General features: G+C 34.8%; 3 protein-coding genes across 6 annotated transcripts; 1 reads left to right on the forward strand and 2 right to left on the reverse strand.

The window, feature by feature from the left end:
• Window positions 1-242: 242 nt before the first annotated feature.
• LOC132299055 (peroxisomal membrane protein 11C) lies at window positions 243-5,111 on the forward strand. 4 transcript variants are annotated; one of them, XM_059795494.1, is made up of 8 exons: window positions 243-402; window positions 2,646-2,855; window positions 3,172-3,246; window positions 3,366-3,440; window positions 3,550-3,630; window positions 3,763-3,837; window positions 3,922-4,095; window positions 4,864-5,111. In XM_059795494.1, the coding sequence occupies exons 2-8, from the start codon at window positions 2,664-2,666 to the stop codon at window positions 4,897-4,899; spliced, it is 708 nt and encodes a 235-aa protein (XP_059651477.1). In that variant the 5' UTR covers window positions 243-402; window positions 2,646-2,663; the 3' UTR covers window positions 4,900-5,111. The 4 variants fall into 4 exon arrangements, with proteins under 4 accessions (XP_059651477.1, XP_059651478.1, XP_059651476.1 ...); XM_059795495.1 differs by having other exon boundaries at window positions 247-523; XM_059795493.1 differs by having other exon boundaries at window positions 247-402; window positions 2,607-2,855.
• Window positions 5,112-6,116: 1,005 nt separating this feature from the next.
• Window positions 6,117-6,908, reverse strand: LOC132300947 (ethylene-responsive transcription factor RAP2-11-like). Its single transcript, XM_059798251.1, has one exon. The coding sequence runs from the start codon at window positions 6,906-6,908 to the stop codon at window positions 6,117-6,119; it is 792 nt and encodes a 263-aa protein (XP_059654234.1).
• Window positions 6,909-11,296: 4,388 nt separating this feature from the next.
• On the reverse strand, window positions 11,297-11,947 carry LOC132300948 (probable xyloglucan endotransglucosylase/hydrolase protein 27). The gene has a single exon (XM_059798252.1). The coding sequence runs from the start codon at window positions 11,945-11,947 to the stop codon at window positions 11,297-11,299; it is 651 nt and encodes a 216-aa protein (XP_059654235.1).
• Between the last annotated feature and the right edge of the window lie 3,659 nt (window positions 11,948-15,606).

Below are 15,606 nucleotides of genomic sequence, written 5' to 3' on the forward strand. Positions count from 1 at the left end.
AGAGAGAGAGAACCCCCTTGTCGTCACATCGCCAGATTCAATGCATATACCTCGGAAAATCGGCGACTCCACCATCACACTCTAATGACTCAACAAACGTCCGATACGATTCCACAGGAAAATCAACGGACAAGATCATGACTTGAAAGTGGGGCCCAGAGAGTACACCTGGACCCACCATGCCTACGTTACTCTGGAACACATTCGATAAAACGTAACAATTTTTAATTTGTTTGTTTTAGGAAGGAAAGAGAGGACCAAAACAAGCCCTTATCTCAGACTCTACCACGAAAGATCGAGATAGCTGACGCTCCAGAAACCCAAGCCTCTGAAATTTTTAGAGAGAGAGAGAGAGAGAGAGAGGGTGTGAATTTCAAGGCAAAAGCTCAGGCACACCCCCCGGTAAAATCTCTCTCTCTCTCTCTCTAAATCTCTTTCTCTCTCTCTCTGTGTATATATATATATATACGTGTAGAATCTGCGATTCCTACTTCTTTCTTTCGATTGTTGGTCGCTGCTTCAGGTATAGAGATAGCTAATCTGTTTTCTTTTACATGAGTTGTTATTGATTGATGAATAAGGGTGTATGTATGCTGATTCGATCTCGTTTGTATGCTTTTATTTGGTTTACTGTTTCTGGAGACGAAAGATTTGATTGATGGAAAGGTTTTGTGATTTGATTTGTTTTGTTCAAGCCAATTTCATCTTTTAATTCTAGTCAACGGGAAAAAAATAATAGTCTTTTAATTTTTTAGGGAGGAGTTTTAAGTTATAAATATTAAATTTGTAAGGTTAGGATTTGGTTGATCTGATTACTGTGTCACCCTTTGTTTGGATACTGGGAAAATGGAGGAAATGAAAAAATAAGTGAAATTTGAGTAATATGTTTACCAGTGCTTTGATCCAAAACATGATGAGCTCAACACAGCCAAAACATATATATTTGGGGAAATAGAGGTTTTTGTAAACATACTGTGTTGAGTTATGCAGAATATTTTATGTAATTTTTTCTTTTGTTTGGAGTTTTTGTTTATCCTTTTTTTATATTACATGGTTCTGTATGCTTGGGTTTTAGTTTATAGGTAAGTTTTATGTGTCTGTTTTTTGCCGGATATTATTCTGCATAATTGACATGGGACATTTGTATGACGTAGTGGTTAATTTAATGGATTGTTTTCACCTTTAGTTTTGGATTATCAAGCTTTATTAATGTCATTTGGATGCTTCAATAAATGCATTTTAGTTTGGATTTTGATTGCATTGAAGTAAGGCCTTGGATTCAGAATTGAATCATGCTATTCTAATTTCCCTATCTTCTTGTTTCACATACCAATGAAATAACTAATGGATTTCAAATTCTCATAAGTCCATAATCTGCATGAATAATTGCTCCTTGAAAGCAATTGCTTAGAGTTGGAGTTTTGAATAGAATCTATATTTGTTTAATGGTTGAAGTTGGATATTGACTATTACTCTCAAAATGCTAATAACAGTTGTAAGTTCCTATTTATGATTATATTTGTGTCTAGGACTGCAGCTTGTTTAAAAATGGTTTGAGAGACAAGGCTACAATTCTATTGATGCATTATAACTAAAATGTCCTCTGCACTTTGGTGCATTTCCGATATTACTTAAAAGGTCTTTTTGAATATTAATCTCTCTAGCAACTGGCAGCTTCAGGCTCTCTGAGAGTACATCTCTCTAAATATTAATGGAAATATGGAATTTGTTAGATCAAATGGTTTTTCTTTTATTTATCCTAAGCTAATTGATTTTCTTGAGGCAACTTTGTGTGATTTGTTTGTCCCGCACAATTCAAGGGGCAGGCAGGCAACTGATACAGAAAGCGGAATTAAATCATATAAATCCCTGTGATTTATATTGCTGTGCTTCTCATCTGTTCTTCATCATCAAGTTTTTTAGCTGGGTTTGCTTCTTAGTCCCGGCTTCCCCCTTATTTGTAAAAGGATTACCCATGTATATGCGTCATATACTCTTTTTTTTTGGAGTATTTGTCAATAAAAAGGTGCTAAAAACTGCTGGCACACCATGGACATAGACAAACATCATATTCAAAAACCTATATACAAATAAAGAAACTAAAGAATGCAGATTCTTCCAACTTCTTCAAACTCCCCGAAGGTCTTCCTTCACTCCTGTGTCGTACAACTGAATGGACCACTCAAAGGTCTAAGATATTGGAATTCATGCTTTGACTAGTCTTCTCTTCACTGCACCAACCCCATTCTTTTTCCCCTTCACTGAATGCCTTCTGATATGCCAGCCAATACTCTTAGTTTTCATGGTATTTGATATGGTTGTACGACACATTGAAAAGGAATTATGAAACCTTTTGCCTTGCTTAACACAGCTTGCATTTCATGAGGTTGGGAATCACCTCATTTGGGTTTTGTAATATGCATATGTTGGTGCACGGTGCATGATCACTACAAAAAAGGGAAAAGAAAAGGGATGGCTTTTTTTTTCTCTCTTTTTAGATTAACTATGTTTAGTTGTTGTTGTTGCTTTTGGTCAATGTAACCTTTTTGCTTGTATATGTTAAACAAACCTAGCATGCTTGTAATGTTATTTTTTTGCTTTTTCAGGTTAGTTGGATTGAATTTGCCAATACCTTGACTTTGCAGGTACATTCAGGATAGAGAATGAGTACACTAGACGTAGCCAGAGCAGAACTTGCTCTTGTGGTTCTGTATTTGAACAAAGCTGAAGCCAGGGACAAGATATGCAGGGCAATACAATATGGTTCAAAATTTTTGAGTGACGGACAGCCTGGCACAGCCCAAAATGTTGACAAATCAACCAGCTTGGCTCGAAAAGTTTTCCGTCTTTTTAAGGTCAGTCTATTGTTGCTAGTAACTATGATTAATGTATGCTTCATTTATTTTTTTGGTGCATGTACTTCGTTATTACGCCCCTTTATTTATACTAAGTTGACAGTGAAGAAAATGTTCTGGCTGAATATCCATTTATGTGAGTGGGTGTCAGAGGCACCCTGTTTTGTTATATATGTTGTGAAACTGATTGCTAGCCTGATGTAGTTGGATGAAGACTTTGCTGAGAGAATGCTGTAAAAAGACTAAAAGAGATAAACTTGTATTGGTATGCCTTCATTTATATTTTTGCATATTTTATTTTTCATCTTCTATGCAGTTTGTCAACGACCTGCATGCTCTTATCAGTCCAACTCCTCAAGGAACTCCTCTTCCACTTGTTTTGCTGGGAAAGGTATAATCGGACTGCTGATTGGATACTTTACTCTTCTTTTCTTTTTTTTTCTTTTCTTTTCTTTTTTTTCCTTTTTTTTTTTTTTTTTGGTGACTTCCTAACCACTATGCTTGTCTCAGTCTAAAAACGCATTACTGTCAACTTTCTTGATTCTTGATCAAGTTGTCTGGCTTGGGAGGACGGGCATTTATAAGGTATGTTCCGTATGGAATGAAAGCGTCTTATTCCGTTTTATGGTTTTGCATTGAATTCCATGGGAAGTTTTGGCAAGAAGAACTTAGATATTGTGTTGGTTATATTCAGAACAAAGAACGTGTAGAGCTACTTGGCAGGATATCTCTTTTCTGTTGGATGGGTTCCTCAGTCTGCACTACATTGGTTGAGGTTTGCCACATTCCTCTTTTTACTTTGCATATTTTATTTTTGTAGTTAATGCTTTGATTATTTATTTTGTTTCAAATTGTACAAGCGTTAGATAATTATGTAACAAATTTCGCTCGCCGCTTCTCCTTTTAGGTTGGGGAGCTTGGAAGGCTTTCCTCATCAATGAAGAAGTTAGAAAAGGATCTTAAGGGTAGTGATAAACATAAGGTACCTTGTCATGGCAGTATGAGCTTCTAATTATTGTTGGTTATGAAATATTTTTTATGGTTTGTGATGCATTTGTGAATGCAGAATGAGCAGTACCTTAGTAAACTTAAAAAGTCAAATGAGAGGTCCCTAGCCCTCATTAAAGCAAGCATGGACATAGTGGTTGCAGTTGGGCTGCTTCAACTGGCACCAAAGAAAGTCACTCCTCGTGTAACAGGAGCCTTTGGATTTGTTAGCTCTCTCATCTCTTGTTATCAGGTGCTCATAAATTCTTACCTCCAATCTCTATTCATAATTGCATTCATATATATCAGAATTTGACTGGGAAACTGTAAAAGGATCATTTATATAGTCATGCCTAATAGCATGCCAATTAAAATTAATTATTATATCTGTGGAATCTTTAACTATTCAAACCAACTATAAATCAACTCAACAAAGACCTTGCCCCCCAATTATTTGGGGTCGGGTAGATAAATACAAGGCCATTTACCTTATTACCTCAGATAAACCATATGCTATCATATCTTTCCCAACTCTGTTATCCCTAGTTTGTTTTGATCATTTTATTCTCTTAGCATTACCCTCAATAATAAAAAAGCCATTACCAAGTGCCGGTATTCTCTAGATGGTGTGCTGTGAAAGGAAGAAGTCAGACAAACCTAACTGTTGGCATTATTTTAACACAAAGTGACTACTTTTAGACTATCAGCCGTACATTGGTGAATTGATTACCAGGTATATTCATGCTTGCCAGTCCAGCGTTTTACCATTACACCAAGCAATCCCCCAGCAATCATTTGCATTTTGAGATGAACAATCCCCTAGCAATCATTTGCTTTTTGAGATTTATGAACGTTAGAAAATCATGGTTGGGATCTATATTTAATAAATTTGTTTTTGGCATAGTTAAGGTGGGGAAATCTGAGTAAAGGTCCTGCCTTTTTCTTTTCATGACTATCCATACTTCCAAGTCGCCCTGCTTTTCTGTTTGTTAAGATTTTCCTTGTTTCTGTTATTATGCAGTTGCTTCCGTCGCCACAGAAAGCCAAGACATCCTGAAGGAGGCAGCCCCATTTGTCCAACAAGCTTCACTGTTTATTTAAATAATCTTTCAGACTCTTGATATATATCCATGTTAGTGTATGATTTTGAGCAATTTGCTGACATGTAGGGTGAGATTCACATTTAGTCTTCCCCTTTTGATAGTAATAATATGTTGTGTCCTTTACATTCAAATATTCTTAACACAAGAATTGGTCACTTGTCCATCACATTGGCTTGCAAATGCAAAATGGATTGACTTGCATGTTGTATCAATTATAGAACCGTTTTTGACTGGAAAATATATCTTGTAGATAGGGTACTTCATGTGGTCAGATCATACCATAGTACTCCATTGTTTTACAAGTCTTAATTGGGGAATTATATATTGACCACACTTTTTGCTTATGTTACTTTGGGGAAGGCAATATTTGAAACTATGTGAAATTTGAATAATCCATCATGTTTCCCTTTATGCATTGTTTATTGTCCATGTTATGGTTCCTAATTTGGGGGTTACACACATACATGGGCAATTACAATTTCCATTGCACATTCTTTCGCCTCGCATATCTTTGACAACTACGTGTTTTTTTTATACATAATAGTGAAAATAGACATTAATTTTTATAAAAAAAAACAGGAAAATTGGGTGATATATATATATATATATATATATAAAGGAAGAAGAAAAAACAGAAGGAAAAAGAAAACCAGTGTGTACTGATGGGTAGTATCCATGCATATATATAAACCTTTTTCTTCTTCCTTTTTTTTTTTCTCCCAAAATTTTGTTTTGTCTACTTCCCTATCCTACCTGAATGAGATTGGAGACAAGGAGATTAATGATATTGTTGAATATCGTTTCATAGTAGTTTTTGAAAGAAGACCTTATGTTAATTAGACTGTATATTAAGAATTAATAGTTCTAATCCTTTCAGTGTTAGAGGCTACAATAAGACTTGGTGCCTAACAGATGAACAAGACATGAAACTTTTCTCAGTTCATTGGGTGGTTTATATCAGATTAACGATAAAGCATTTTCGTGAAATGTGACATAAAAATAATTTCACAGTGCCTATAAATTACAATAACCAATAATTCATTTTCGTGATTAAAACACTCATTCTTGGAGAGGATTAGATTCGCCACTACTAACAGTCAACACTCGAACCATTAACAAATTTTTACTGCTTCTCAGCTCTTTGGACAGAAACTTTATTACTAATCTTTTCTTACATATCATATGGAGATTGACTAAAGGATGGAGGAACCACCACAGAAGAAGAAACCTTGAACCTCTTACTCCTAGAAATGTTGTAGCTCTTGCCGATACTGATCTCCTCTGAACTATCCATACAACCCACCATTTGATCCCCGGAGTCTGACCCATCTGACTCCATTCCGTGTTGCCGGAATCTGACACACTCGTTGCTACAATCGGACACCCTAGAGCTGATCTCCCAAGAAGGGGAGGCTGCATCATCAGCCACGTGGGGCACCATAATGCTTGGTTGAACCTTCTCAGTGTTCTTGATATGCACAGGACTTTTGTATTGGTAGCTCCTGAAGTTGAATATGCTAGCAAAAGTACTGAAGTGATCACTAACCCTACTCTTTGGTGACTTGTTATCTGTTGACCTAGCCATTACACTCTCTGGGTTCTTGCTTAGCTTGGCTTTGAAGGAAGAGAAGCTAAGCTCATGTCGCCCATTTGATTCTGGTGTTAAGCCAGATTGATTTGAGTTCCAATTAGTTGCTGTGAAGTTGGTTCGCGCCCTTTCTCCGCGCAGTGCTCTGGCTGCTCCATCATAGGCTCGAGCTGCCTCCTCAGGGGTGTCATAAGTTCCAAGCCATAGTCGCATACGTTGAGAAGAATCCTTGATCTCAGCAACCCATCTTCCCGATGGCCTTTGTCGTACACCAACAAATCTACGAATTGTAGATTTCGTCGGCTGTGCCATGGCAGCGGCGGCGGTGGTGGAAGTCATAACAAGGTTAGTCTTTGTAGTTTCAGATCCGGCCATGAACATGTGCAGAACCTAGTCAAAGTGGAGTTCTATGTTGAATTATGAATAGGATTCCCTTGTGTGTGTGTGTGGTTCGGTGAGGACAAACGGGTAGAAGAAGAAGTTGTTCTATAGTATCATGCGAATTATACATGAGGAACAGCTGGTATTGATATGGTACTATAAATAAGGTTATTCAAAGAAGTGATGAAGGTATAGTACTTGCTCTCCTCAATTATTTGTTTGTTTTTATCCCATTAAATTTTATTCCCACTCTTGTGCACCATATGTACTTTCAAACTAGACAAAACAAGAGGAATTAGATATACAAATAGTTTATGCTACTTGATGAATCAAGTGTCAACCATGTCTCAGCTATCCCATATGTACTGTTGTAAGTTGTAACAGTACCTTGTGTATGTAATAAAGAATGGCTTAGATCGCTCACACGTACGAGTATTCTAGGTCGTTCTTTATTGTATAACGCGATGTTGTTACAACAGAACGCTACATGTATGAGTGATGTTGTTACAACAGAATGCTCACACTGGTGAAAGATTTGAACTGTCCTCTGTTATACACCACGGTATTGTCATAACATAACACTCACACTTTTTGTGAGTGATTTGAGTTGCTCACTATTATATAACATGGTATTGTTAGTTCTTGAGATTTCAAAGAGATGAATTATACAGCCTAGGAGTGAGTATTCATTCTTTGCTTTCAAAATTATTTTTCTAACAAGCCATGTATGTAGAGGACCAATACCAAGTAATTGACCAATTTTTAGTTCAACTATTTGAAATAGACTTATGTCCAAAATCAACCATAAACAGGTTTGGCAGCAGTGGATCAATTCAGTTTCAAGCTGAGTCAAACACCTTTCCCAAGGATTAAATCTGAGAGAACCAGACAAAAGAAAAGCTGTCCCAGTTTGTCAGCTTGTACATGAAAGAGCGTTTTGGAACGTTGAATTTCAGAATTTTAAAATCTGGCGGGAAAGATTAGTTTAATCTGGTAGAGACGTGTAGGTAACCCCTTGCGCCTCACCACTTGGGAGAGACAACAGTTTGTTGGGCCCTGGAATTCCATGTAGTGTCGCTTGTGTTGTCTGCATTTCACTAACCCAAAACCCTAATAATGAATAAATCATCCATCACCAACTATGATTATAATTACCCAATCCTTTGACTGTGGTTATGAACTGAATTGGTCTAATCTTGGAGGGTTATTGAGGAGATTGTAATTCTGTCAAATTTAAGGCCAATGGTAGTTACTTGGCATAGTGACAAGTGTTAAAAGTTCGATCCTCCTCAAGCCCCTCGATGACGGAGTTCCGTAGACTGGGCTAACCCTTAATGCATATTTGCATGATTTTTGAGTTTCAGTCACAAAATATCCAACTAGCAAAATGGTATGAATAATACCCTAGTCACACAAGTGGAAGCGGGAGTGTAGAAAAGACAAAATTATCACACTGAGTGGAAACAATGTACGAAGTATGAGAACCGCACAAAAAAATTGTGCGACTTAAATGACTACTACACAAGACAGAATTCTTATGACATCAATCTTTTCGGACAATAGAACTGTAACATGCGAATCAGTCATCTTATGATCAGATTAAGTTCATTCACTACCACCGAAATGAAATAAACAAACAGGGCCATGTTCTTACTACTACTCCTTTCGCTGATAACTGGATCTAGAATTCTGAACTAAAAATACAAACTCAGGAGTTACCAAACACCAAGTGCTCAAACAAATTGCTAAAAAAGCGTTCCTACTAAAATTAGTCGTATTTTTTCACCTTTTAAAGTAAAAGGTCAAAGGTTCAAGTCTTGATAGAATAGAAACTTGCAAGTGGTATAATTCTGACAAATTGATAAGGTCAGTCTAATGCATGTAACATATATTCAGGTATGATAGTCAGACTAGTTTTTTCTTATCATAGAATGCTGCAAGTGGTATAATAAAATAGAAACCAGCTAGAGTACCAATAACAGGACATATTAAAAGAGAGATTAAATTATAAAAATAAAATAAAAAATAATAATAAAAAAAAAGGTCCAAACATATTACAGCAAAGCTGCAGGAGTTCATTTGTCATATAGCCATTGGATAGATGCCCAACAAAACTACTGTCAGTAGCCAATTAATTGAAGTAAACAATTAACCTATATATAGAACCTACTTTTAATGCAAATTTAAAATAGGTCATTATATTTGACAGCACTAAATAATTATATTGTGGGTTGAGAAGTGTGTTCTTCCCAAAACAAGTCAGTTTATATTTCTTTTGATTCTTTCCCTTTCAAAAAACAAATAACTTTCCCAGCTAGATTTTATCCCTGCCCCTCCATGTACTGATACTGAAGAAACAAGACTTACCACAAGTGCCTTTGTTGGCGAAATGCTTGCCAAGCCCTTAAATTGCACCATATTACTCCTTATCGATAATGAAGTACCTAGTCAGATTAAGTCATTAGGCCATCACATAATGTGCCCCATTAATCACGAGCGCTGGAAGGGACAATTGGGTATAAACCTAACTTTTGACATTACTTACAGAAGTGTGTGGGATCAAATTCAAATCCATGGTATAAATCCTACGAACATGACTTTTTACATTTTTACTACTGCACCAAACAATGAGATTTTCAAACTGCAAGATCTATAAGTTGCAAATTAGCAACATCCAAAAGGCCTCTATGAAATACCATGCAGATAAGAGTCTTGTACTGTTAAGATGTACAATTTTCTAAATAAAAATTCAAATTAACAAAAGCCACAAGGAGAGGGGGGGAGAGAGAGAGAGAGAGAGAGACCTAAGGATTTTTGTACAGGAAAAAATAAACAATTCTGTCTTATATTGCAAGTTGCTGGTAAAAATGCTTCTGTTAATGAGGAATCCATAGACAGCAATACGATGTCAGGTACCAATTCTTTTTATATAATTAAAAAGATATGCATCGACAGCCACGAGGGGTGTCCAGAATTTTCATGGAATCAAACTCACCCTACAATAGATTTGATTCCATTGTGATTCTCTGTGAATTTTTTGGTTGATGGCAATAAGAATCAAATCCCCCCCTCCCCACCCAAAACAACCCACCCCATCCACAATTATGTGGAGTTCTCTACATCAAAGACGATTTATTTCATCTTCAAGTTTTTCTTCATCATAGCACCTGATAAATCCTTCTCCTGCAAACAAAGTGATTTGGTGTTGAATTCACGGTCTTGTTAGCACATTGTGTATTGTTGTATTACTTCCATGAAGATTTTCATCATCATAGCATCTGATAACTCCTACAAACATAGTGATTTGGTGTTGAATTTCATGGTATTGCTTCCTCTACCTACATTGCTCAATTATTCCTCCTCATGTGCCAAATTTGTTTGGTTATTCGCCATAGTCCCACTAGGACAAGGCGCGGTAAACAAGCTATCCTTAGCAGCCAAAATCAACCAACAAATTGTTATTAGACAAATAGCTGGGAAGTGGGGATGGGCTTCTTGTCAAGGTTGTTAATGCCTTAATGAGTAGACATGTGCCCACTAAGAAAAGAAATTCCTATATTACACAATTTAAGGAGAAAATTCTTCTTTTTCCTAGCAGTTCCTTCTTGATGAACAGTGGATAATATATGAAATACGAATTAGCACATTGATAGCTAAAGGTGCGGCCCAAGTTGGGCAAAGATCGTGCTTTTTACTTCACATAATCTGTGTCTTCTCGTGAATTTTCATTCACTTTAGAGTTTGAACATGTGCCATGATTCAAAATTGATTGAAATTACTTGTTTTTATCTACATTGGAGAAACTAACTATGGCAGTCTTGTAAGGTTGTATTAAAGACCAAAAAAATAAACAAGGTAGGCCGCAGATGGTAGTATAGAGTTGAATGCATCTCTATCTGTTTAATCAACCTTGTTATTCTCAAAAGGACTAGCACAGTGCACGAGGCTCCGTTACTACCAGATTTGGGGAGAGTTATATGCACACAACCCAGAGACTGTGAACCCGTGAAGGTCACAATGGACCTGCCCTCAACTTAGGTATTCTGAAACCTCGAAATCAGAAGTCAAAACTACATGATGCTAAAGTGAACAAACACCATTAAAAGCAAAAGCTTAAAAAATGTAAAGAAAAAAGTTCCAACCTTTTGAAGGAATCAAACAGAATATTATTGATTATTGAGATTATCATTATACATTACATCATATAAGCTACAAAGAGCAACAAATTCAAAATCCAATACCATGAAAACTTCAAAATTCAACTAACATTCAACATTTGACACACACATTACAACATATAATAAAAAATGAGCTCAAATCAGATCAAAATACTCAAATCAAATCAAACCCAAATAACATCATCATAAACCCAACTCACCAAATCAAGAATCATCATGGACTGCAGTTCCAACCGGTACACGAACATCCCTGTAGTGACAAACATATGGTGCATCGCAGCCCACGAAAGGCCCAGTCCACTTCCCTTCATCAATGTAGCTGGCGTCCCAAACAGAGGCATACAAGAACATGGGTTTCTTAGGAAACCCTAAACCTTCCTCCTTCTTCTCTCTCCTCACCATTTTCCCATCAATCAACCACTCGATCACATCTGGGCTCCACTTGATCACGTACTCGTGAAACCCATCAGAACAATCGAAACCCAGATCGTGTACGATCTCTCTGTTTCCAGTCCCTACAGTGTAGTAGTTGGTTTGGACGATGGACTTGTCTTTGCCCAAGAACTCGAAGTCGATCTCATCTTGGGACTTGTCGCCTTCGAGAGAGGAGAGGTAGATGTTGAAGTTGAGGCCACTTGTGTTGCCTTTCGGGCACTGGATTTGGGCGGAGAATGTGCCGTGGAGGAAGCGGGTGGTGGAGCGCCACCGAGCGCCGCCGCGGTGGTCGAATGTGATGGTGATGGAGTCGGAATCCTGCGAGTGGGTGCAGGCGTCGGGGGTGTAGTCGACGGCGATTTGTCTGAGGGTTTCGGTTTGGTGCGGTGGGGTCTCTGGGTGGAGTGCTGGGTCTGCCATGGTGAGCTGTTGAGGATCTGTTTTGGTAAGACAAATGGTTGTTGGTGATTATTTTGACCCCTTTGATCTCTTATCTGACTTTTTTAAACTGTCCGATTTAGATCTACCACAATCACGCTTAGTAGTTAATACGTCGTCTCTTTAAGGGTCAGTTTGGTCGGGAATAAATGGAAGGCAAAATAAAAGAAAGGAACGGACATGGAGTTTTGTGTTTGATATAAATTTTAGGTTTTGTTTGATTAGATGGAAATAGTTAAAAAAAGAAATAAAATAGAAATTTTTTCAATTTTTTTAGAGTTTGAATAGATAGAAAGACAAAACTAATGAAAAATTTTGTTTTCATACTTGTCTATTTTCTCTCAAAACTTTTCTTGCACAAAACATAGGAAAATAATTTTTTTTGCCTGGAATGTTTGCTTTTTTACTTGACATTCCTATTTTACCCATTAACATAATTATGAAAAATAATTTCTTCTTTTATTTGTGTACTGAATTTCTAAGAGGCAAGTTCGCTCCAAAACAACTTTTTCTTCGTTTTTTTTTTTTTCTTTTCACCTTTCATTTTTTTTTTTTTTTTTTGCACAAGTTCATATATAATTGGTGAACAACAAAATACAATCAAATCTCTCTAAAAAAATTAGTATTGCCATCAATACATCTATGTGTTTTTTTTAAATTTCATTTCTCATATACTAATAATTACTTCTACTTCTGCCATAGAAAATATTATGAAGTGTTATTTTAAATATAAATAATTATACCATTATTTTACTATTTCTTTGCTAAAAATAGACATCAACAAATACAAATTCATTTATTTATTAGTATTTAAAGTTATAAGGGTAAATTTGGTATCTTTAATCGATTTCTTTTCACTTTCATGCTATCCAAAATAACAAATTAATATTTTTCTATAATTTTCTTAAATAAATTTTCATTCTAACCAAATACATGGTGGAAAATAAATTTTTTCTTATTCACTTCACTTTTCTTTCACTTTCCATTTCTTTTATTTTCTTGTTTATTTCCATCTAACTAAACGGAGCCTAGAAGAAAAAGAGAAGAAATGTAAGGATTTGGAGGAACATGTTTAAAACTTGAATGGTTATTATGTTATCCCTTAAAAAATGGGAGGAAATGAATGGAAATGGTAGCATTTTTAATGAAATTTTTATAATGTCAAATTTACTCCTATTTTTATAAAAGACAAGAACCTTGAAAAAGGTTATAGTGGTAAATTCATTAAAATAGTTTTTTATTTTTTCTTCCTTTTTCCAAACATTACTATCATTTATTTTATTTTCTTTTATTAGTCAACCAAACATGATAAGTAACTCACACTATCTTTTGTAATTAATGTTATCATTTCTTTTATTTTTCACTCTACTAAATATAGCATAAGAGACTAAAATAATGCCTTTAAATATATTCAAAATCATTCTTGTCCATCTTTGGCATTAGAAAAACTGTCTCCCAATCAGTGAAAATTTTGAACTAATAGACTTGAGTACTAGAATAGATCGTGTTGATGAAATCACTATTTCTCATGAATTTTGTGAACGCTTAGACCAATGGCAGATCCATGGAGCCCAGCCTAAAAAAAAAAAAATTTAAATTACTATGGGTAAATTTAGCCTAGCCAAAAAAATTATTATTAATATTAGAACACTCAAACAAACCCAAATCTATTAAGCCACAGTACTAAAATAAAGGCCTAATCCAAATAGGTCCTAATACATGAACTAGTACTATGTCCTAGCCCTAAGAATTGCAATTCACAAACGACTCAGTCCTCTGTCTTCAATTATCGACGAATTCGAGTCTTTAAAGACTCGAGCATAACTTATATAGATATTTTGTAATTTTTGAATTTAAATATTTATCTAGATTATGTTATATAAAAAAAAAATACTTAAGAAATTATGTTATTAAATTTATGTTTAATTGCAGCATATCCCTATTGTCAATTTTTGGATTTGTCTTTGGCTTAGACTCGAATACCGAAATTGATTGTGATGATGAAACCATTTGTGTTTTTTTTTTTTTTTAAAATTTTTTTTTTTATAATGAAAATAAGAATTCAAATAATAAAAAATAAATTGAATATGCAAATAAGTGGACTTGATGATTCAAAGAGGAGAAAATGAGTGATTTATATAGTTGTTGAAAATATATTAGAAAATGACAAAACAAATAATTGAAGAAAATAAATTTTTAAAAATTTTACAAAAAATAATAAAAAAATAAAAGTGGTCAGCTTAGCGAGCACCATATCGATTGGCTGGACTAACGAGACTGGATTGACCACTTTAAGTGACTAGCCACATCAGCTACGTTCAACTCTATGGCTTGTCATGACTCGTGATTAACAGAAAAACAAAAAAAAAAAAAAAATTGACCATTCGGGTGAAAAGGCACCACACAGGAGGGCCCATCTCCGTTATAATCCTCTAGTACATTCTTTGAATTATAAATCTTCATATTTTTTCATATGTCATCATACTTCATTATACTTAGTATTTAATGACGTCAGCAGCACCATCACAACCCTTGTTATTGAGGATCGATACACGATTAATTAATTAGAAACTAGAGAAATATTTTGGACGAAAAATGGGAAGAGCATTGGCCAGTCCAAGAAAACCCTCTGTAAAAGTTTTTTTTTTTTTTTTTGACTATTCTGTTTAAAGTAAAATTATGAAAGCAAATATTCCCAGTTACTATTTACTAACAAGATTTTTGTCCTTGTTTTAAAAAACAATTGAATTTCTGTTTAAACTTTAATACTAATTTCTCAATACTCACTTTAATACTATTACTCAAAAGAATGAATAATAGTCCCTTTTCTTAATCCTTAATTTTCAAAAAACATAAGAGAAGGCTTCTCTCTTTCTCCTTTTTTCCCTTCTCCCTTCAGAAGCGCAAAAAAGGACAAAATTTGTTTGTTCTCAGTGAATACTATTATCTACTACTTCTTCTTCTTCCTTATTTTTTTTGGTTTTATTTTTTATTTTTATTATCGTTTGATACAACAATTTCCCTTCACACACACAATATATATACTTTTCTATTTTCATTTCTTTCATTCCTTAAATCCCTTTCCAAACAACAAATGCTAAGTTTGAATTTTCAATAACATAAGAGTAAATGCATGTTGAATCACGAAAATCTTTAATTAAAGACATATTATTATGAAGTGATGGGAAAAACTTTGAACGAAAACATACAAAAGCAACCACGAAGTAAAGATGGTGATGAATCAAATTAGATACACATTAATTTGATTTGAGATGTCCAACATTTCACTTATAAAATTTAGTTACAAATTTTTTATTGCCCTAATTGTAAAAATAATTATAATAAATTAAATTAGATGCACATTAATTTTGAGATGTCTAACACTTCACCTATAAAATTTAATCACAAATTTTCTATGTTATCCGCCCAAATTGTAATAATAATTATTTATAGGATTAAAATCAAATTGGATTTGAGTTGGTCCTTGTGAAAAATATTAGAGCGATGCTAAATTAGTGTGAACTTTAAATAAGAAAAACAAAAGGTGAGAAAGTCCAAATTCCAAATTAAAATCAAACTATTTAACCCATACAACAAAAGGACATGCACAGGAAAAAATAAAAATAAAAAAAGTAAAAATC

Source organism: Cornus florida, unplaced genomic scaffold (assembly GCF_030987335.1).
Source record: "Cornus florida cultivar Cherokee Brave unplaced genomic scaffold, ASM3098733v1 CherokeeBrave_3.0.0_Hap2_Chr03, whole genome shotgun sequence".
Taxonomy (NCBI): domain Eukaryota; kingdom Viridiplantae; phylum Streptophyta; class Magnoliopsida; order Cornales; family Cornaceae; genus Cornus; species Cornus florida.

Bases quoted from the DNA above. Each gene is read 5' to 3' on its own strand.
- LOC132299055 (XM_059795494.1), top strand. From the start codon at position 2,664: ATGAGTACACTAGACGTAGCCAGAGCAGAACTTGCTCTTGTGGTTCTG. The intron at 3,247-3,365 runs GTATAATCGGAC...TGCTTGTCTCAG, and splicing joins CACTTGTTTTGCTGGGAAAG to TCTAAAAACGCATTACTGTC. The intron at 3,838-3,921 runs GTACCTTGTCAT...TTGTGAATGCAG, and splicing joins AGGGTAGTGATAAACATAAG to AATGAGCAGTACCTTAGTAA.
- LOC132300947 (XM_059798251.1), bottom strand. From the start codon at position 6,908: ATGGCCGGATCTGAAACTACAAAGACTAACCTTGTTATGACTTCCACC.
- LOC132300948 (XM_059798252.1), bottom strand. From the start codon at position 11,947: ATGGCAGACCCAGCACTCCACCCAGAGACCCCACCGCACCAAACCGAA.